A 23,646-nucleotide genomic window follows, 5' to 3' on the forward strand; every position below is an offset into this window, starting at 1 on the left:
TCAAGACTAGGCTATCATCATCATGGACTTCATTTGTAGCCATGTGAACTATTATTTCCTTCTTTATAGTGACCTCGTCCATGGCTTTAGGCTGACCCTATCTGCAGTGTATAGAATCTTGAGATTCATCATTCAGCCTCAATCTCATTTCAATCATTATCCGTCGTTTTGCGATTTCAGGTTGAATTTTGACTTTAAATTCATATAGATTATGTCAACAATCTCTAATCGAAAAACACTTCATGGATCGGTTATTAATATCCACAGTAAGACATTTCCTTTAAGCTCATTTGATTCTTAATATTGAAAAAATGTTTCAACTTTCTATTGTCAACGTGAATCTGATTTTAAATATCACATTGAATTGATTCAGTTTAATCCATTTTATCCAATGTTTTTATTTATATTTGTTTTCGCGCTATAAGAAACCAAGATAGCAGTATTGCAATATTTTTATCAGACACCACCTCATGCATAAATAAATCGTGTAAACTCCTTTGTATTGTTTAATAGGTAAACCTTCTAGTAATCTAGTTCTACCAGGAGTTCTACATTTCTACTACAAATCATTCTTCCTAGTTCATCATTAAAATAATAACGTAAAGAATATTATTGTTGCATTGCTAGTATACGTATAAGGAATCGTGGAAGTGAATGAAGAATTGTATGATTGTATGTGAGCATCTGTACACTCAAGCTCAAGCCAATATCCGCATTCAAGCGGTAATCAATCAAAGAAAATATTAGATTGACCAATCTGAAGATATCTTGGCACATTGGATTATGATTCCAATCTAAGTGTATTTAGAGTCGACTTTACAATGCTTTAGTAGAGGCTTCTAGATCAAATAAAATATAACAAAGTATGAAAATATATGTCGAGAAAAAACGTGGACTTATGATAGAATACCTAAGTAGCTTAGTGTCAAATTTTGTGAAATAAAAAACAGTTTTGAAAATGTGATTTTAAAGCCGATCGATGGAATTTTCCGTAAAAGAAAATTGTATCTAAAAATTTACAATATCTGAAAATTTTTGTTGCACTTAAACGTTAATTTGAGATCTGTCTTTGGATCTATTTTACCTGAATTAAAAGAGAGTACATTTATGATGATCAAGAATTAAATAGATGTATTTCTTTCTGTTTAATAGAAGTTTTCAGGACAGTTTTATAGTTATAACGCTTTACGTAGTAAAAAATTTTATATATTTTTTTGTAATAAATCGAATAATGACAAATGATATATTGTGTCACAATAAATAACACTATATTCTATTAATGATTTATTCATTACAGTATAATCGTGTATAATCACAGGAAATTGAGCATTACGCATATAATAAAATAAATGAGATTTTTTACATTGCGACTTTAAATTAACATAAAAAATGTCGGTAGGTAAATAATATTATGTTTCCTGTTTGTTACGAGAATGCATTTTTGGTACCTAATGATTAGCTTAGATTATTATCACTAATAGTATGCTGAGGAACCGTTTATCAAGCCACCTTCGAACATACATATTAATTAACGAATAGTCGCTCAATAGCTATCTATTCACAACGCCAATAAAAAGTTGCAGGCCAAAGAATTTATGCTCGGCTTTTGTTTAAAATCTGCTTACTTTAATTTGTGTCTTAGGGTACCAAAAGCTGATTAAAATTGGTTTCAATTTCTCGTCATTTATTTGGACTCGGCTATTTGCGGATTATGATCCTCATTCGCTCTTTTAGCATAAATATATTAAAGCCTAATAATCTTCTATATTTAAAAAGATGATCCTGAATCCAGTAATTGAATTAACGCAATAAACTTTTCCATGATTAAATATTTATTTTAAAACATACCATAGAGAGTAAAAGCTATTCCGTAGTGCCCCGGAGCACGGAACCCCAAGCATCGTTCCGATAATGGATATTTCCTGCTACTGGTGTTTCCCGTTACTTAATTAGTACCCTCCAATCGTAACAAACTACCTAACAAGCTATAAAACATGCGGATTATTGAAAAAGAATAACAATAAAAACTCGAAGCAAAATGGCCGAGTTACCTGCGCGCGCCATCGCTCCTCCAAACTTTTTTTTTTTTTCAAATATAAGGCACGGACACCGGCGTCCAACAGATAAAAGCCTGTTGTAGACACGAGTAAGACAAAAGCACGCCGTGTTGTAGTTTTATTTTTGATTTTAATCGTCCATTTTGGTCGTCGAGTGGTGTGGCATAACGCTCGTTTTTACGTCCCAGATTTATGACCATCCGTCAGTCGGAGCGAATATTTAGCCTTGGTTATGTCACTTTGCACTTTCTTGTCTTGCTTTGTAGCATTACTTAAGGTCCATTTACAGAAGTATGGATTTTGCACAGATTTTAGAATTGTCTTGCTTTGCAAGACTGTCATTTGAGATCTATTATAATCCTAGAAAAATATGTACAAACAATTTTCACACTGTTTATAAGTTGTGCACAGTACATGCTAATTTTAAATTACAAAACACATTCCATAGCTTTTCCGAGAACACAGATAAAATCTTGTACATGTTATCAAAAATTACAACCCAATTTGCTATCAGTTACTTACAGAACTCAGTCGTTCGAGATAAGAGGATAATACTGAGCACACAACTCTAATGGGCTAGCCATTAAAAATCTCGTTAAGAAGTTTACATAACATAAATATGAGTGTTAAGACTGACTGAGTAATATGGGCTAGCTGCATGTTTCTGAGCTGATTCGATAAGATACTGGAATATATAAAATGCAGGCAAATTGGATTGATACGCATTCCTTAAATCAAAAACCAATCAATCTGCTATTAGATTTGTTAAACTTTATTTCTGTAGGAATGCTTCGTATACGTAATTTTTCTAAACAAGTCACCGGTATTAACCACATCACGTACCATAACGGTATACCTAATGACTTAAGTCTAAACTGTTCTCACTGCCAGTCAATTTGTCAAAAAAACTCATTTTAATTTAATCGTTCTCTCAGAAAATTAAGTGTAAGACATTGGCAACATTTCCAAGTAGCCAATGGGGAAAAAAACTAAAATTTGAAATAAGAAGGCAGGATCCCACAATGTGATTCGCGTTTAGATTCCGTTCGGAGGTTTGAACAAAAACTTGGTTTTGTGGTGAGCGTGCGAACGAGCCCTTTGTCTGTCTGTATGTCAAAAGTGCATCTGTCGGGACGATTATAATTTCAGTAGTGTATTTATCAGTGACACGCGATCTGCGTACTGGTGAAGAGTTTGCCTCTGATTTCCAAGTTATAAATATAATGTATGCGGACAGGCTCAAATACAATGAAAAACTTATCACATTGTAACTAAGAGCCTTCTTCAAACTTCAGATTATTTACAAATATGTATGTAAGCAGGTATCTATCTATTGACAAAATTCAGTAGTCATGAATAAAGTTAGAATAAAATAATGTAGCAGATATGGACATTTTGTGTTCTCAAAAGACACACGTGACTGTAAGCTTACATTGTAATTTAGTTGTATTTTATGTACCGCGATGTGAGGAGAACAGGCTTCAGGAACCCAAAACCCGAGCGATCATGCCTCAGATGCCACGCATTACCATGAGAATTGCTCAGAGAACACATGCAAGCGTCTTGATGCATATCTTCTGTACAAATGCATTCTGAACGATCTTTGCATAGCTTTGTGCATCGCTCTTTAGCCTTTGTATATTCCAAAGATAACTAATTTTAAACTACACGAGTTCTTTTGAAAGTTTATCTGGTTATCAGGCCGTGCTATCCACCTTTGCATCGTATTGACTGCTCCGTTGCATCCTCTCGAACAATTCCGAAGATTTCTCATTGAGACGAGTGTGAACCGCCGCAAGCGCCCGCCAGATAGATTTATAATTAAGTACCTTAATTTGTGGTTCGCTCACAAATAACAAATCACTGATAAAGATCAACTTTTTATATAAAACACAAAACTCTATAGTTTGTAATTATAAACACTCGACTTTCGAATGAAAAGGAACGAATCTGATGGTATCGTTAACGCACGACGTTATGATCGATTGATATCGATAAAATAAACTCGCAGCCTAACTTATTGATACCATTACGACGACCAGTCGGGGGTGGCAGATGCCTCGCCCTTTGATTTCTTTACATTTTGAGAACTCTGACTTATTCTTTATTATTAACACCGCATCGTATTTTGTGCAAAGTCAACATGTAGCTTTTGAGTTAGATCTTATTGTGTGGGTCAGACGATTCATTTTCGTTTGTCAGACAATTAAGATCGTACATCATAAACTCGGATCTCCAACCCCGTCGCAGTGGGATACTGGCTGGTATCCAAGAATGCGTTTTTTATTACAACATTTATAATAGGCGGCAATTATTAAGTTTCTACGTTTAGTATTAATGATCAGAAACATAATTTTTAATGTCCCTAGGTGGCGGCAGCGTCTGTTGCCCTTGTCATTGGCTCGTTTATTTTCCACGCCACACAACCTAACATTCCAGAATTGTTGTTGGAACTTTACATTTGATTACGTCAGGCTACTAGTAATCTTAACATTCTCTATAGTGCATCGGGGATATAAACATAAAACGATTTGTTTCTTTTAAATTAATTGATCATTAACGTCTATAAATTGAAGCTTGTGGAATTCGCCAAAGTTCATAAGGTGACATACTTTATAGTTTCTCTACGGTATTTTCGCCAGATTAACACTCTAATTTATATGTAAAAATCTTGTTTGGAATGTTGCTAATTTAATTATTCTTAGGTAGGTTAAGACTTTTTCCACTGCTTAATACTAATGTTTACGACGTCAAGCCAAAGACTCGTTAATGTTAATAACTATTGGCGCCAATTGTAAAATGTTGCATTCATAATTTATTAGCTCGTGAGAATTTAATTTGAATAAAAACTCGAACAAATCGTGATGATCAGACTTGTCAGGACATAAGATAATTATAATTAAATACAACCTATGCTTATTCTTCCGACGACTATTTAAATAGACGCACTAAAAATACATAATTTATTTGAATTATTTGTTAACATTCAAGTAGAAAAAACTTGTTAATCAACAAGAGCCTTGGTTTGTTCTATTCCTGTTAATAATAAATTGGAGACTTATTACGATTAGTTATCAAAGAGTGTATTATACAGTAGTATAATCAATATCCTTGCACATGCTAAAACTCTAATTTATTTAGGACAACAAATTCTTTGATCGTTCGTGTATAGACCACCCGTATAAAAGTGCTTGTCCACGGTCAATTCGGTAAGTCCCCCGTCTCAGACCGACAATGAATACAAACGGCCCATTTGATTCCGTGTCAACGCAGCAATTTGGGCTTTAGTAATAAAAACAATTAATTAATATGAAACTAAGGTACTCGAAGCATTTCTTTTGAATTTTTAATGTGAGAAAATGTTTGGCAATCAACGGTGATTGATTTAGAATGTTTGTGAAGGTTTGACATTTTCTGCTGTGAATTTCACATCCTATAATGCCGAAAAAGGGTTAGGCTATTATACAAGGAAAGGCCTATGAAGAAAACATTATTGTTATGTTTTAACGAGTACTTAAATTAATACTTCAAAATAACTATCGAGACGTGGAAACTAAAATGTTCATTAGGTACTGGAATTGCTTAGTTTATGACTTGTAGCCAGACAAAAGATATTCGCAGTAGTATCGTGGGAAGCTGTCTTAATCTTTGTAACATTTTCCTAGATATGTTAAACAGATATATAGTACATCTAAAATACAAACACGTTAGTAAGTTAAAAAAAATGTCTTTATGAAACACCTAACTTAGTTTTAAGTATAATTCAGCCTCTTTAGAAAAGATTAATGTACTTGGCTACCTTCTTAATCCTAGTTTAGGACCATACGAAACAATTAAAAAAAAACTGGCGCCGATATCATGAAGTCTGCCAAAGAATAGAGATACTCGACCGAAGTTTTGCAACCATCCCACAAATATACAAGGTGTCTCAAAAAAATAGTAGCTAAAAAGTGCACTATCTACCTTTAATTCTTTTCTGTGTGAAGGCACTTGGAGTGGCCGGTGCCAACAAAGCCTGAGCAACCACTTGACTGCATTGTAAAGCCACAATAGAGCTTTGATTTCGCTATTGTATCGCAGGTAGAACCGTCGACCCGTGCTTTACTTACATATAATCCTTAATAATGTTTTGTTTGTCGAGTTCGGAATAAAATGGCGTTAAATCGAAATTTGTGTTTGAGTTTGTTTTGTAAAAGCAGGTCTCGCTTTGCAGGTTTTCTTAGTACAACCTGTCGTGAATCAAACACGTGCTTTATAAGGTTTTCCTTACTCAGAAGGCTAGACCTGTGTGTATTTTCATAATTATTATGCGAGTACTAGTTACTATAGGTGAACCAGTACGTAAGCTACCTCGGTTTACGATTGGCTGAAATAAAAAATAAGTCGTAATATTACATTCTTTAGATGATACGGTGGTTGCAATTTAAACAAAAATATACGCTTCATATGTAGTTAACTGATATTTTATTGACATACTGACGAGGGAACCTAACCTGTAGGCGTAGCATAAGGACTGCATGCTAACGCAGTCACTGCACAGACGAAAATAGTCTTTATATCCTGGTGATAGAGTCTAAGATGTCAGCAAAGATATGTTGGTAATATCGCAATGGGAAGTAGGAACTACAGTTCTATGGTGAGTACTGAGCACACGTTGTAAGTGCTGCTTATTTTATGAGGAATTATGCTAAAGGGCACGCGGAGCTCGTGGCTTAGCAAACAGTCGCATGAATAGAATGATCATAAGGTTCAGCAACGGTTGGCGCGACCGATCCATGGATGGGTGGCCGTATAAAGAAGAAAAGTGTCCAATTACTCAATAATCGAATTACTTCATAATTAAATATTCACTTAAAATAAATATGCAATAAACTAAACAATCAAAATGTAATATCAAAACGAAAAATTCCAGAGCCAAATTAAAAGTATTGATGGCATTACTTTCATTAAACGATTTATATCTATTAAAATTCTTTATCGATTCGTTATATAACAATTACTCGATGTATCGACACGGTAAATAAAACATCGGCGAAATTTGTAAGAGCATTCTAGACCGTGAAGGTTCTATAGTTCAGGAATGTGAGGTGAACCCGCTACGACTTAACGACTGACCAAAGTTTATACCGCGAGTCCGTTATTCTCGACGTCTTTACAGTTTCACATACATTGAACGTTCTTAAGCTATGCTCAAGGAACACGCTTGAATGTGTCCTTCAATGGATAAGTAAGAAAGCGATATTGTCGCTTAGGCCTGTTAGTGAAACTGTCATAGTAAGTGTCGGATCTCGACTTTCGTGAAGAGTTCAACGCGCGCCTGCTATCTGTGTCCACAACATAATCTGACTTAGTAAATAAAGTAATTGATACATAACACTATTTATAGTGTAAATTAATGTCCAGTGCGCGTTTATGATGTTTGTGAAGACATTATACTCATGACATTTGTTCTTTAAATTGATGTTGCTGTTGACACTTTTGTGCTGTGTCATCTTGTTTTGATAGAATTCGGTCTCGCGTGCACTTGGTCAAGGCATTTTAGTTCAAGTTTCTTTTGTACTGTTTTACTTGTTTCACATAAGTTTGGTTACATTTTCAAGGATTTACAGCAAAATGATCTTTCTTTGATGCATTTAAGTAAATGGGGAAATCATTTTTGGCTTGACTTTTTGTCATGCTTTTCTGAAAACGCCTGAAACAAGAACACGAAGGAACTCTATGTCCCCTGCACTTAACAGTCACTTCTACATATTAGGGTAAAGTTAACTCATAACGTTCACATGGTTAAACCACAGTTAGGCAATAAACATGTAAATTACTTGTAACTAAATGGTCACTTGACAAACAATAATAACTAGGCACTTGAATATTTATGTTTCATAATTAAAATACAAGTTATAAATCGGATGATTAAAATTTACATTTTTTGACTGATTTACATATCATACTTGAATTGGGCATAATTTTTAAATACTCCTGATAAGTAAAAAGTATTTATAGTTAGTATCGTCTGGACTCTATTGAAATATACACAAAAAAGCGAATGTCACGTAAAAAAAATATTATAATTAAGTTCTTATTACGCATCGAAGGTTACTTTTATTAATGCGAAAATGGACACAAGTATTAAGTAAATTCGTAAAACAAACTGGTTTGAAAAAATAACAGATAGGCAATATTATTACTATATTTGTATTTTTCGATGTGGAAAATTTGAATAATCGCTTGATCAGGCTTTACAATAATTTTTGGCAGGTACTGAAGTAAAGATACGAACATACTTCTACTCTATAACATTACTGTAATATATTGAGATTAATCATTTCATTACCGATATAAATAAATATTTTCTGAGCGCCACATTACACTTTCCAAGGCTATTGAGTGCGAAATGAGTACGTAAGTTCTAGCCTTCTCTTCATAACGTCGGAGTTGACTTTCAGCTTAATCAATGTGACTTAAGTATTTTATTAATCGCAATTTATTTAAGTATATTATCATCTTATTACGTGCAGAATTATCTAGAATATTATAAGTAACAGAAAGGGTGGTATCGTCATTCTTACATTTTGTAAGTCTTTTACGACTCTTTAACGATAGATTGAATATTGAATTCCATATTGTTTTGATTCTAATCCTTTGTTCTTCAATGTTTGAATCTTTTAGACCATTTTGGTGTATCACCAAGTTATATGTAAGTTAGTTTCGAGTCTGATTAGGTACACAGATACAGGACGTCGGTAATATTAGAGTAGGATGTTGCAAATTAATCAAACGTCCATTTTTAAAACTCGTAACGATTTATTTTATTAAATTCGAAGGTTGCCTTGTTTATGGTCGGTAGTTATTCTGCCTTAGTCTTAAAAGCCTTGCTTTGTGCTTATTTTACTTAGGGTTTAATAATCTTTACATTTAATTTAATGCTCAACTTTCCTGTGTATTTAAAGTAGATAAGATTTTCAAAAAAGTTTCCACATTTTTTTCCATATATTTATGTAATTCCGTTTTAAAACGTCTGTCTATGGTACAATTTTATGTAAAGCTCCAACAAGTAAGCTTAAATATAAATAAATTTCGTTTGGCATCTTAAACTATTTTGCGTAATATGCATAAAAACTAGTTGCCTTAGCCTAACCTATAGAGCGAAGTAAATAGGGATTCGATAGTTAAAGTTGTCGATTTACTTGCGTTGGGCAACACCGATTATAGTGCCACAAGAACCTGCGATATTAGTCACTGACCGACTTCCACTAGCTTTAGGGACGATACTTATAGAAATAAAACTTTGTATATATATTTCATGTAATAAAAAAATAGTTTTAAAATGACAGTTGAAAATTCCTGGATCATAAAAGGTAATTTAATAAAACTCTAATGTAACTACAAATGGAACAAAACTATTTAAATTCAGCGAATACAAAAAAACCATCACATCACAGACTTTAATTACGAAATACAACCGAAAAGGTGCATGATAGTCTAAAAGCTACATTTTCATCCGTCCATCAGTACAATTTGTTCGTATCTTGCTAGTTGAGCACAATGCGTTATTAAGAACTTTTGTTACGTGGCTTTTTTTTCTACGGCGTGTCGAGTGCGCCGCGTACCTGCGTCCTTCTCGGCGTTTACCTGTGCTCGTGAGAGGGCAGACGTAGAGCGCCATAAGTGATAGACGCGGCAAACTGAGCACAGCACAACTCCCGGTCTAGCGTTGTAGTGTTTATATGTAGTGAATTTACGTGGAAAAGTGTGGGAATATGTTCAGGATTTTCAGGTGTTAAATGATTGATTTTTTGGCAATTGTACGAAATATTTTAGTGGTGATTTAGTCCTTCATATAACAGAAAAACGTTTACGTTAGATTTTGGTGCTACAATTATTAAGTGAAATCGTACTTTTATAAAACGTGACATTGTAATCTACACACGAACGGATTGTTGTGAAGTATACATTTTCCCGCCCAAAGGCAAGGCTTCGCGTCTAGTCTGTGGAGGCTTGAGTCTGTGGGTGCGCCCGCGCAGCGCGAGGCTCCACAAACCGGGCGGGCCAGTACACGATGGAAGTTAGTGCCGGCCGGTCGTGTGCGTAGCTTCGCGAGTGATGTCGCAGCATGGTCGCTGCGCGTGCCTTGTTGTGGTGCCTTTGGCTGGTCGCAGTCGGGAGCCCGGTCGCCTCCCGCGGACACCGCGGCCACGGGGACCGACACGTCCCCGCACGACACAAACATTCGGAATTCGTTAAAGGAAAGAGTAAGTGCTGTGCCGCCCACGACGCTTTCAAAGTTTCAAGCCATCACTTGATGCCAATGTGTTCTGTGATATAGTTCTAAACGTGCTACAAACCTGTAACCTAAATGTAAACCACACGCAGTGACCGTAAAATAACTCCATAAAACCGTAGAAATAAAGACGCGATACCAGCTAATCGCTGGAATAAAATAAACAAAGCTTATCTCGAACCAACAAACGTAGCCTTATATAGCGCGGAAAGCTGCTCGGCGGTACACTGAACTGGCCTTAAGAGGCTGCCTGGACGAACAATTAAACTTGGTTCTGTGTGACAAAGTTTTCCGAGAGTCTTGAAAGGGATGCGGGACAATATCGTTCGGGATGAAAGGCAAGGTGCACGTAGTGTGAAACGCTATAACTTTCGACTTGGTGGTTGCAGCTTTTGTGAGGCTGTCGTGCACAGACGGATGGATTGACAAAATTATATATTACCTGGCAGCCGCTCTCGGAAAGGACTGTTTTGTTTAAAGCGTGGACACGGACTCAAAGTAGGATACAACCGGCACTGTTCCGTACGAACAAAAAAAAATTAGCTATACAAAATGCAAAGGAAATATAGGTATCCTGCTTAGATAGTAAACGAGAAATTCATTTTCAGTTGATTTTAAACCTAAATAACCACAGTTTCTTTTGATACGAAAAATATCAAAGTAAATACCTGATTGATCTCTCAAGATTTTCATTTGACATTTAATTTTGTGTTTGCCGTAACTTGATCACAACCATATAAACTGCTACATTATTATCAGAAAACTTTAAGTAATTACTGCTAATTTCCTTTGCAAATATTATTAGAAGTCAAGTCAAATACTAACGATTTGCAGTACACTAAATGGTTGGTAACTTTAGACTTGTTTTGGCCGATTGTTATAGAAATCCGTTGCTTTACCGCGAAGGCTTTCAAAGCTCCATTGTTTTATTTTATTATTATGTTATTATGTACATGCTTTATAAAACCTTGGAGCTAAGCACTCGAGTGCCTCTGGGTTAAGCTTGGCTAAGATTTAGATGACAATTGACGGATTAGCCGCGACGGATTAAGTTACTTCAAATCTTAAGTATTAAATGTCAACTTCGTATAAAAACAATCAGAACAAAATTATCTTAACAAAACAATCAGAACGTCTTATTATGACATAGCTAATAATACTAATGTACTTAAAAATTGCCAACCATAGCTAATTAATCACTAGGAATTTTGTCAAATTAAATGTTGGTAAATCAAATTGTTTTCGCGACACGTTCCGTTCTAATTACAAATAACATTAATGGACACCAAATCCCGTTATAAATGACCCGAGTTTTGTAGAATATAAAGCAAGTACCTAACCAGTACGATTAATTATAAAAATGTCATAATACAAAAACTATTTTCACGCGAAAATGTACTTTGTTCCTTAAACATTTGAATTGACATTCATTTGCAAGGTTCTATGGCGTTTATTGTCAAAATCTGAACAATACTCGATTTTCGAATAGTTTCTGTTGTAATAGTGACTAACGTGTACGCAGTCGCAGTTATTAAAACCCAAATTGGTTAATAACCTATTACCTACTTTCATATTGTTATGTCGAAATACTCGGTTTAAAACCTCGAATATAAAACTCCGCTATGACGTATGTGTACGGTACTCATTTGTTTAATTTGTCAAATGTTATAATGTCTACTAACATCACACAACTTGGAACTAATCTAAAGATTTCTGAACAATTTGTCACTGCTATTTGAGATGTTCAAAATAATTGTTATTGCATTTTAGCCATCTCTAACATAATTCAAAAACCATAGTCACAATAATAAATAGAGCAGTCCATGCACAAACTGATCCATTACAAAACAAGTATCGAATTAAATTATAAAAAAGCTTCATTACAGTTTCATATTCAATATGTTTATAAACACATCATTCCATACCTGGAGTGACTAGAAATAATTCAACGCACTTTCAAAACAGCATTTTTGATTTTTATTATATCTTCAAGTGAATTCAAGCGTCCATAACATTTTTACGGCCAAAGAAAATGGCGGGGTGGTCTCTTCAGATTTTGAATTACAAATATCTGTACCTGATCTCCATATGAAAGAAATGCGTTGAGCCTTTGTTCATATTGAGCGGCAAAATAACTGGAAGTCATTTGTATCTCTATTGCATTTTTGAAAATATACATACGAGAGTAGTTCAACTTAACAAAATAAAAGATAAATTAGATTTTGAACTCTTAGCCTAGCCAATATGGACGTAACCTTATCACGATAGTTCGACAGACCTGATTTAGGTACTGTACTCAAACTCAAAAACGTTTATATTCAGATTAGCCTGCTAAATCAGCACTTTTCGAACTTCAATGACAAATGATAGCCCCCAAAACGCCCACCCTTTAACACTTCCCATGTGTTCTGCTGGGAAGAAGTGGCGCAACAAACTCAGGCATATACCTACTTACCAGTCTTAATGTAGGTGCAAGGATCAGTTAGGTATATAAAAAACGAGTAAAACCACGATAAAATCAAGTAAATACCTATATTTAAATCATACGCAGAAATCCATAAAATTACACGCCTAGCAAATAGATGACGACCTTATAACAGCCAATGCTGACTCTAGCTGTGATTGGCGCCAATATCAAATACCTATCGTGTACGTAGTTCGAAACTGACCATCGTCATCTCTGTCTTTAACAAGCATTTAGAGCAAGACAGAAGTTTAAGAGACGTGAGACATAATACGCGTCACATCCTTCGTATAGCAAAATTGCTAATGTTTTTATAATAAATGTCAATTAGTTTTGTTAGATACAAGTCATTCGCCATGGCTGCAAGAATTATGTGAACTTAATTTCTCTAGGATTTATACTGTGACATGAGATGTTTCTAGAATTTATTAGTTCACATGGAAATACATTTTATAAGTTGTTTACAAGAGATCCTTCTAGATTAAAAGTACCCACACACTGGAAACTTTTAGTCAGCCGTTTGTTTGGGCCCCTAAATCGGTATGTACCTCTAGATGAGCGGTAGTACGCATGTTACAAAGGTAGATCAGGTATTTAGCCGGTATTAGGCCAACTGAAAACTTTCATTGGATTCGCGCTTATAAAAAGAGAAACTAAACCAACTGTCGGGCAACTGTTTAGTCTGCAGTGCGCAACTACTCTACTCATTATTGTTAGAGAAATATTAACTCATTTTATTAAATATTTTTCGCTTCCATAAAGTCCCTTCTGTACTTCATAAGTCTGTGGGAATCACTGACATGCGCAGTGATAACTTACAACTAGCTCTGGAACAGCTAAGAGAATCGTATAAGTTCGGGAATTGTAGACGTGTACTTAACTGTATATAAAAAACAAAGTAACATCAAAATGTGTTCTATCTATAGACAAATACAGAGACAATCACAGGTATGTCATTATACAATGATAGTAAAGTTTGAATCTAGAAGCCGTAAATGAAACCTCCTTTGATTCCAAAAGCTCGAAATTAAAAAAATGACTAACAAGGAAAAGGCAGTAGGTATTGTTTTTAATATAAAGACCTTACAGAAGGAAATAACATGCTCCTACGCGTTTCCATGGAATTATGTTCGTGTGTGGCAAAATACGACAATCTCACCACCTGGTTGTTTGTACAGTTTTGGGCGCCTTAAACCCACGTGTTATTTTTATAACCCTTTTCGCGGCGGCAGTAATCTAGGTCACTTGAAGTTATAATTGTAGCTTTATTTATTTAATAACTTTAAGAATTAATATATGTATGTTTGTTATAACTTGGCAGTCGAGAAATGTTTAAGAATTTTCCCAACGAAAGATCTCAACGCACGCGAAGAAAACTTTGTTGCTCTTTATATTTCGCGTTCTGTTTCGCCTATTAAATAATGTTGTTATAAAACAGTAACTGTAGATTTTAGTCTAGAATGTCTGTAGTCTTTTGCCAATGAAAAATTTTTGGATGGTGCAGTAGCTTTTAAAGGGTAACTTGCAGTTTAAACTTTGGACGATTTACGAGTACCTAAGTGTCGAACCGTAAGTGCCACATATTTTCCTAAAATCATTTGTAAAGTTCACCACCGATGTTATCACTAGGCTCTAAAGAATTAATTTAAAGCGTCTTAAAATGCTTAACGCCATGAATTAATGAGCCTGAATTTGATATTTCGATCCAACTAGATTTGATCAAGTTCTAAATGATATGCGAACAGAGTTTCTTGACCCATCGTATGTTCGAATACTTTGAATCTTGGAAACTAAATGAACTAGAATTTATGACTCAGATATTAATGGGTGATAACAAGTTATAAGTGTGTGAATTCCGAAATTGAGGGATCATTTTTCACGTGGAATTTTTATATTAGATAGATTGCGCTATATTTCTCTGTGAAGCTGTAAGATGATAAATTTCACCTCGAAATACAAGATTGTAAACTATGTATGTAACCTTTATTTAACTTGGTAGAGATTTGATGTAACAAGCTCATTAGAAAATCTTGTATTCATTGCGATTTTTACTTTACCCTATAACGGTGTTTATATTTTCCTAATAAATATTGACCGGGTAGCTAACAAGAAAACTCTGGCGCAATAAAACGCCCAGTCCTTTACATCTGGGTAATTAAAACAACTATACTAACTAACCTTTTACAAAGCTTTCAACTATTTTATAGATAACATTATTAATACAGGCCTTTAGTTAAACATGGCAACCGACATTACCTTTGTAAAATATATTCCATGTATTACAATTAAAACTGTACATTTATGTTTGTTTCCTTGTTAGAGCATTACGCATAAACCACTGGAACAACTTTAATGAAACTTTTTATGTTCATAAACAGCTTATATAAGCATAATTTTACAGGATAGTTTATGTAAAACAAATTAATAAGAATACGAGTTGATTACAACGTTCGCGCCAGGGGGTTACATAAGATTATTTAGCGGCAGTAACGTCACATATTTATTATTCAAAAAAGGGTCAAGGATATCTACATATGTATCTGTCTTATTCTTCACAATGTATGTACATAAAATCACGTAATAAGCCAGACTTTACTCGCAGACTGTTGAGGCCTAATTATTATTATTTCAATACTTCTTAAGTCTTCTGTTTGCTCGGTGCAGAAGGACAAAACAATTTAATATCTCGTTTTGTGAAGAGCCGAGCTTATTCATTGGACATTTTAAGTGCTCCTGAGATAAACCTTATTCATAAAAACTTGTCTTCAATAAACTCTCGGTGAGCCTTTTCAGAATTACTCGTCACTGCCATTTTGTCTTCACCAAAGCGAGAGGGAAATAGTGCATTAGTTGTGTAACGTACAAAGGCTGCTCCTAGATCGAAACTTGGTACAAATTAAACCTCTTATTATTCCCAACTTTGGAACTCCTGTGTAAAAGTTATTTAGTTATTTCACTTTCGTGGAAATTCAGGTTCGGTTTTTGAGCGCCATTCGAATCAGGCATCGGTCAAATCAAAACGCACGGCGTCCAATGCCTCATTTCTTTATAAACATAAAAGGAACTGCAGTCAGGCGCAGCAAGGTACACCGTACGATAATGGATTGTAGTGAAAGGTCGTGTTACAAGAACGAGATGGTGGCGGCACAAAACTGGTTCCAATGCTTCAGAATGCAAGTAACTGGATAAAAACATTGCCTTAAGACAAACCAGTCGAGCCGAGAGCAGCGTTCCTACCCAACTTAGTCGGATTGTGTAGCGCTATACAACCTTACAGTTTCCAGATGTAGGTTCTATTTCGCGTTGAGTTTGGTAAATATTAGGTGCAGTTAATCGCAGTGTATGTAGAACAACTATAGTTCTAGTTATACTTATTTAAGCCTTGTTTATTGAATTTGCACTATTCAAAGAGTAGACCATGGATAAGATTAGTTAAACCATTGAGTTCGTTTCACGCTTTGCTTGAAATCAGCCCATGGTATTTTTAAGTTCTTGGCATCAGAAATTAAAGAATTAAAAAGGTCCTTGTATATTGAATGCAATAAAGTATTTCAGCGCCTACTTAAATATATAAATAATGGCTAGCCACATAATTAAATAAATTAATATTAAAATGTTGCTGTTTACGGCAGACACATCAGCATATCTGCTTAGATCTGATTATCTCGTTAGATCTTTATCAGTGATTACGATTACATGATACGACTGCTGTCAGTTTACAACAGTAAAATAAAATGTTTACTACTTTAGTCGTGTAAACAAAGGTAATTAATCAGTCGCTGTATTTTATTTTAGTTACTGTCTAACTCTACTCAATTCCTGTTGTTTATGTATGCTCATATGCTTGGTAGAGTTTTTCAAAATTCAAAATCACTTGGCTACAAAACAGGCTACTTTTTCAACGTAAAAAAAATACAAAAGACAGCCCTTAGAACGCCCAAAAGATCGCTTTTAAATTCCTTATGAATAGAGGCGTATTTTAGCTTGTTGTACATCGGCAATTGTTTTTTACCAAGTCAATACAAATTATTTATTTATCGAAACTCATAGACAGAATCATGACCGGTCAAACACACTTTCATTTGACAGCTCCAACAGTCCAGTTCGTCCCACGCATTATTGTTTAGACTCAACATTAAATAATGTCATTTTTATATCTGTGAATCTGTGTACACGTTTCAAAACTATCTCGTTTGTCATCAAATGGTCCAACTAGGACAACCGGATACTACAGTGCACATTCCTAACATTAGAATGCTAATGTTCAAAACAATATTTAGCGATACAACGTATTTTTACTCAACTACCCAAAAAAGAGGAGGAGGATCTTTTTTTTAAATTATTTATAATATGAAGCCTAGACCGATCGAAAAATCTCTTTTTGTTTGATAGGGTATACTTACCTTCTAAGTGATTTCATAGTTGTCAGGTCAGGATATGATGATGGAAACCCTGAGAAATACAGCATACAGCGCAATGAGCAGTGAAAAGCGGTCCGTTGTTTTGTAATCACTCGAGGTAGCAAGTTAATACCGCCAAATATGAAAGTAATAAATCACACAGCCTCCTCGAACAGTTGGCTACATCTCAAATCAGGCACAAACGTGGGTGGTAACCCATCCGAATTGTATAGGCGTGCAACTCTGAGCACCTCTGAGGCTCGAGACGATTCATAACTTTGTCGCTTAAGCGGATGGCATTTTAGAAAGTATAAAACGTTTGCCTATATTTTGTGTAAGTAAATTGATTGTATTAAGTATTTTGTCTTGACTTTATGATCAATAAAGCCTAGCCTTTGTTGGTTTGATTATAGTCAAAGAATTCCTTGAATATGTATTCCTGTTCTAAAATTGTTGTTTTTCATACTGCAATTGTAATCGAAGCTATAGAGAAAGTTATTTGTGAGTGAACCTCGTTAGAACTAGTAGCGAGGCGTACACTTACCTTGAGTATGTAGGCAACTTAATCTAACCACACACACTTCGCTGTCTCTCGATAAATAATTTCACAGTGTCCGGCCAAACAAAACGATAGAAACAATATTTGATACACAATTTATTTAAGCTACAAAGAGCCAAAAGTAATCGGTATTATTATTTTAGTTGCATACCTATAGTAAATTCCCCGGGTAACAGAGTTAAGGAGATCAGTTAGACAGGCAGTCGCTCATTGTGAAACACTGGTACCCAGCTGCTGGTTAGACTGGAAGCCGACCCCAACATACTTGGGATAAAGGCTCGAGAGAAGCGACAAGGTATTTAGATCACAGTCCTTCAATTCCAAATAAAGTGTTTCCTCAACACAAGTTATGGCATATCCTAAGATAATTATGTAATTACCGATCGATCATGCGAACATATCTACCTACATGTAATTAAGTTAGTGCGTGTTTCACAACGATATAGTAAACAAGTAATTGGAAATACGTGACGTTTTATATACATGGAAATCACTGATCTATGTCTCGGCACAGTTTCAACATTAATGCAAAGCAACGGAACCAAAAAACTACAAAAAAATAAAATTATGAAAATCTCCATGTTTTAAGTTTTTCTTTCATATCTTACAATCTTGAGTTTAGCCTACAATGTGGTATTTTAACCAAATCAGATGATATTTTATGAAAAAACGAGACCAATACTTTAAATCCCATTAAAACTGATACGGCACAACAAAAGTACTTACTAAGAACTTCGTTCCTTTACTTAAAACTAAACAAAAATCTTGAAAGCCCAAAAAAACGTGCCCCCAACCGTACAAATACCAGAGATGTATCGTATGACAGTAATATTATACTCTTATATACACTGGTGAAAAAAAAAGTCTATTATTCAGAAGAGCAGGTAAAATTTACCTTGCCTCTTGAATACCTTCATATTTCTATACAGTTCTATGACAATAACTATGTTTTGTTGCGAAGATACAGCCTCTCCTAATCTCAAGCGATTTTGAACTCAATCAAAAGGGAATACGGTACTAAACCAAAAGGCGAATGCTTTTGTCTGTCTTACAGGTTCGGTGGTTTAGGTAAGGTTATGCAAGTGTGTGGACATTTGATCCCTGGGAAATCGAGACCTTTATTTAGATTTGCAAAACTATTTCTAAATGAATTCTGTATGCTTTGTTTGTAGAAGAAAACCTAATTATATTGCGCGAATCGAAGTGTTTTGCAATTTTAATTTATTTTTAAACCGAATATTTATTAACATTTATTTTGTAAATCTACATAATATTATGTAGGTAATGAACAGCCGAGTATTGTGTTTGATACAAAAATAAGCTGTTCAACGGTAAACATGATGACTGACACTTTTACATTATCTCACTATTCGCTTTACATACACGGTTTAGTTCCTAACGCTGATTCCGTTCACCGAAGCCAAACGGCATTGTAAACTATTTCCATCGATTAATCACAAATAGCGGTTTTACTTGTAGCGTAGTAGAAGAAACTGGCTTTATAGAGTCCGCCCACGCGGCAACGCCTCTTCGTTAGACGAGCTCGGTTCCTAACTTGTCGAACGTCGACCCAACACAAATACATTGTTTTTATTATTACTACTCGTATAGACAAACGCCTTTTAAACTAACACCTGGTTTTGGACTACTTTTAATTGTATATTTTTCTTTTCTTTCAGTATGCATCGGAACAAATGGAAGAATGTCGGTGCCGTCAAACCGCGACACCCACTATCGGAATCTTCGAGACCGATTCACAAATTGCACGTACGTCGATGGTAACCTGGAACTTACCTGGCTTCAGAACGAGACCATGGACTTATCTTTTCTTAAATACATAAGAGAGGTTACCGGTTACGTGCTCATTTCACACGTCAATGTTCGACACATTGTGCTGCCCCAGCTGCAAATTATTCGTGGACGGACACTGTTCAAGCTGAACGTAAGAGAGGAAGAGTTCGCCCTGATGGTCACCATGTCCTCAGCATTTACATTGGAGCTGCCAGCTTTGCGTGACGTGCTACGTGGCAGCGTTGGCATTTATAATAACTACAACCTATGCCACGTAAAGACTATTAATTGGGACGAGATAATCACTGGAGTCAACGCTACCTATGTTTATGTGTACGACTTTGCTGCTGCCGAGCGAGACTGTCCGAGATGTGACAGCAGCTGTGAAGCCGGTTGTTGGGGCGAAGGACCTGAGAACTGCCAAAAATTCTCTAAGACAATATGCAGCCCACAGTGTGCGCAAGGACGATGTTTTGGTCGGAACCCCAGAGATTGCTGCAACGCGTTCTGCGCTGGTGGCTGCACCGGTCCCCTCCCAAGTCAATGCCTCGCGTGTAGAAACTTCTATGATGAAGGAACGTGCTCTCAAGAATGTCCTCCAATGCAGATTTATAATCCAACTACCTATTCTTGGGAGCCTAATCCAAATGGAAAATATGCTTATGGTGCAACATGTGTACGGAACTGCCCTGAACATCTGTTAAAAGATAATGGAGCATGTGTGAGAAGCTGCCCTCCTAACAAGACAGCCGTCAACGGAGAATGTATTCCGTGCAATGTAACCTGTCCGAAGACTTGCCACGCGGAAAAACCAATTCATTCTGGAAACATCGACAGTTTCAAAGACTGCACCATCATTGATGGTTCGATTGAGATTTTGGAAATGACCTTCACGGGATTTCAGCATGTCAATCCAGATTACTCTTTTGGTGAGCGCTATGCTAAGATGGAGCCTCACAAGCTTGAAGTATTCAGCACAGTCCGCGAGGTGACCGGCTACCTGAACGTGCAGGCGCACCATCCGAACTTCACCAGCCTCTCTTACTTCCGCAACTTGGAAGTGATTGGAGGACGTCAAGTCGTCGAGAATCTTTTCGCTTCACTCTACATCGTCAAAACATCACTCAAGTCTTTGGGATTAAAATCTTTGAAACGAGTCAACTCTGGCGCTATAGCAATAATGGAAAACAAGTATTTGTGCTTCGCTGAAAAGATTGCATGGACCAAACTTGTAAAGTCGAAAGATCACAAACAAATAATACAAAACAATGGCGATCTGCGTACTTGTGGTGAGTAGCTCTGCGACTTAGCTCTTGTTTTGAGGATCCTCATTTAAAGTTAGGTTTCTTTACTTATTAATATTGCCAATGCGATCAAATATGATTTTTTTGTATGTTCCCAAGCGAATTCTTATGATCTTTTTATGTCCTCATACACACTGACTAACCCAATAACAGCAACTGCATCAGACGGCTGTGCGATGCTCTCTAACGCCTGCGTTATTGAGCATTCTCACCATAGCCGTGACTTCATATACTTATAGTTGCGGTTTGTTCCTAACCAATGCATTTTCAACAGAAAAAGCAGATTTGGTCTGCGATCCTCAATGCTCTGCGGATGGTTGCTGGGGCCCAGGACCGGATCAGTGCCTCTCCTGCAAAAATTTCAAATTCGGGGAGACATGCCTACAGAACTGCAGCGTCCTCCCAGGGTGGGTATCAACGAAAAGACATGTTATTCATTTTTGTGCAAAATTATATAAAATATGTTTCAAATTGTATTATCAATGCACAGCGATTGTTTCGTATTATTTATGAAAAATATTTTTGCGTCAACATCTTTATATATTGTAACTGTGACTGACAGCACATTTGTTGGTAGATATATCCAGATAAGGCACATAAATTATCAATTTAGTTAAATTCATCACATCTATCCACTATTTATTTTGAAATGCATTAATCACGTTTCGCGGAAGCCTTTGTCAATATAAGGCTCATTTACGTAACAAAGGTGAAGTTTGCGTGGGAAGAATAGACAGTTCCACCGTCGGAACAACGGTCTTGCTATCTCTTATACATACCAACATGTGCCTTAATATTCACAGAAAAGAAACCTTAAAAATAATATTACTAACTTAAAATTATGCCCATTACAGATTATACAAAGATGGTCCTAAGAGCTGCAAGGAATGCCACCCGGAATGTAAGGATGGATGCACCGGCCCCACCGGCGCCAACTGCACCAGTTGCAGGCACGTGCGAGATGGCCCATACTGCGTCAATAAATGCCCAGACTCTCGCTACCAATCTGACAATGCGACCTGTTTACCCTGCCATAAGAACTGCTTCCCGAACGGCTGTACAGGTCCGAATAATACAGTTGGCGAAGGTGCCTGTAATTTCTGCAAAAAAGCTATCATCAGCGTTGAAGCCACGGTGGAAAGTTGCTTGAATGAATACGAGCCTTGCCCTGATGGATACTATAATGAATGGGTGGGTAATGTGAAGCCACTGGAAGGAAAAGTTAAAGTGGTTTGCCGAAAATGCCATCCAAGATGCAAAAAATGTGTCGGATTTGGTATACACACTCAAGTCTGCCTTCAGTGTAACGGCTATAAAAGAGGAGACCAATGTGAAGACGAATGTCCAGCAGATGACTTCACTGATGAGGTTAGAATGACTTGCACACCTTGCCACCCCGAATGCAAAGGCTGCATGGGATCATCTTCAACGGACTGCGTAAAATGCAAAAATTTGAAAATATTTTTGACCACGGACGAAACCCAGAATCAATCGCTCTTTAACTGTACCGATACTTGTCCGTCGCACATGCCTCACAAGATATATTTTGATGAACAACTGCTAAACCGCATTGACGAACCCTACTGCTCTACACACGCAAACGGTAACCCTAACATGGTTACGGCCAAAATACCAACTGTACTAATCATTATACTCGTCCTTGCATTTTTATTATTAGTGATACTTGGAATAATTGGCTATACTTGTAGACAAAAAGCAAAAGCGAACAAGGAGGCCGTTAAAATGACAATGGTTCTGACCGGCTGTGAAGATAATGAACCTCTTCGTCCTACCAACGTTAAACCAAACTTAGCCAAATTAAGAATTGTAAAAGAGGTAGAGTTACGAAGAGGAGGGATGCTCGGTTACGGAGCATTTGGCAAAGTATACAAAGGTGTGTGGGTACCAGAAGGTGAAAATGTGAAGATCCCCGTGGCTATTAAAGTACTAAAGGATGGAACTGGTGCTAACACTAGCAAGGAATTCTTGGAAGAAGCCTATATCATGGCCAGTGTTGAACACCCCAACTTGCTTCAATTACTCGCCGTTTGCATGACTAACCAAATGATGCTTATAACGCAACTGATGCCTCTGGGATGTCTGCTTGATTACGTCAGAACACACAAGGAGAAAATTGGATCGAAAGCCTTTTTGAATTGGTGTACGCAGATTGCCCGTGGTATGGCGTACTTGGAAGAGAAGCGATTGGTGCATAGAGACTTGGCTGCCCGCAACGTGCTAGTACAAACACCAAACTGTGTAAAGATAACTGACTTTGGATTAGCCAAATTATTAGAAGTTAATACCGATGAATACAAAGCAGCTGGCGGTAAGATGCCCATCAAATGGTTGGCTTTGGAATGCATCCAGCACAGGATTTTTACTCACAAGAGTGATGTGTGGGCTTTTGGAGTAACGATCTGGGAACTGTTGAGCTATGGTGCACGACCTTATGAGACAATATCTGCCCGAACTGTCCCGGAGCTAATCGAAAATGGTCTCAAGCTACCGCAGCCCAGTATTTGCACATTGGATATTTATTGCATTATGGTGTCATGCTGGATGTTGGACGCTGACAGCCGGCCTACATTCAAACAGCTCGCAGATACGTTTGCTGAAATGGCCAGAGACCCAGGCCGATACTTGGTGATACCAGGTGACAAGTTCATGCGGCTGCCGTCCTACTCCACGCAGGTAATTACAATTTTCTATCATTTAATAATCACTGAGTCTAAAATAAAACAACGTTGTGTTGATAGCACAAATGTGTGGACAAAAATATAATTGATCAAT

The 23,646-nt window shown here is 36.4% G+C and overlaps 1 protein-coding gene across 3 annotated transcripts in view; it reads left to right on the forward strand.

The window, feature by feature from the left end:
- Nucleotides 1-23,646, forward strand: part of LOC110375773 (epidermal growth factor receptor) — a 108,469-nt gene that overhangs the window by 82,333 nt on the left and 2,490 nt on the right. For 2 of the 3 annotated variants that reach the window (XM_021334021.3, XM_021334022.3), the window contains 3 exons: nt 19,438-20,838; nt 21,128-21,260; nt 21,708-23,547. In XM_021334021.3, the coding sequence (XP_021189696.3) occupies nt 19,438-20,838; nt 21,128-21,260; nt 21,708-23,547 (3,374 nt within the window). Of the gene's footprint in view, nt 1-10,081; nt 10,307-19,437; nt 20,839-21,127; nt 21,261-21,707; nt 23,548-23,646 lie in introns of those variants that run through there. The other variant, XM_021334020.3, reaches the window with a different exon arrangement.

This window comes from Helicoverpa armigera, chromosome 1, assembly GCF_030705265.1.
Source record: "Helicoverpa armigera isolate CAAS_96S chromosome 1, ASM3070526v1, whole genome shotgun sequence".
Classification (NCBI taxonomy): Eukaryota; Metazoa; Arthropoda; class Insecta; order Lepidoptera; family Noctuidae; genus Helicoverpa; species Helicoverpa armigera.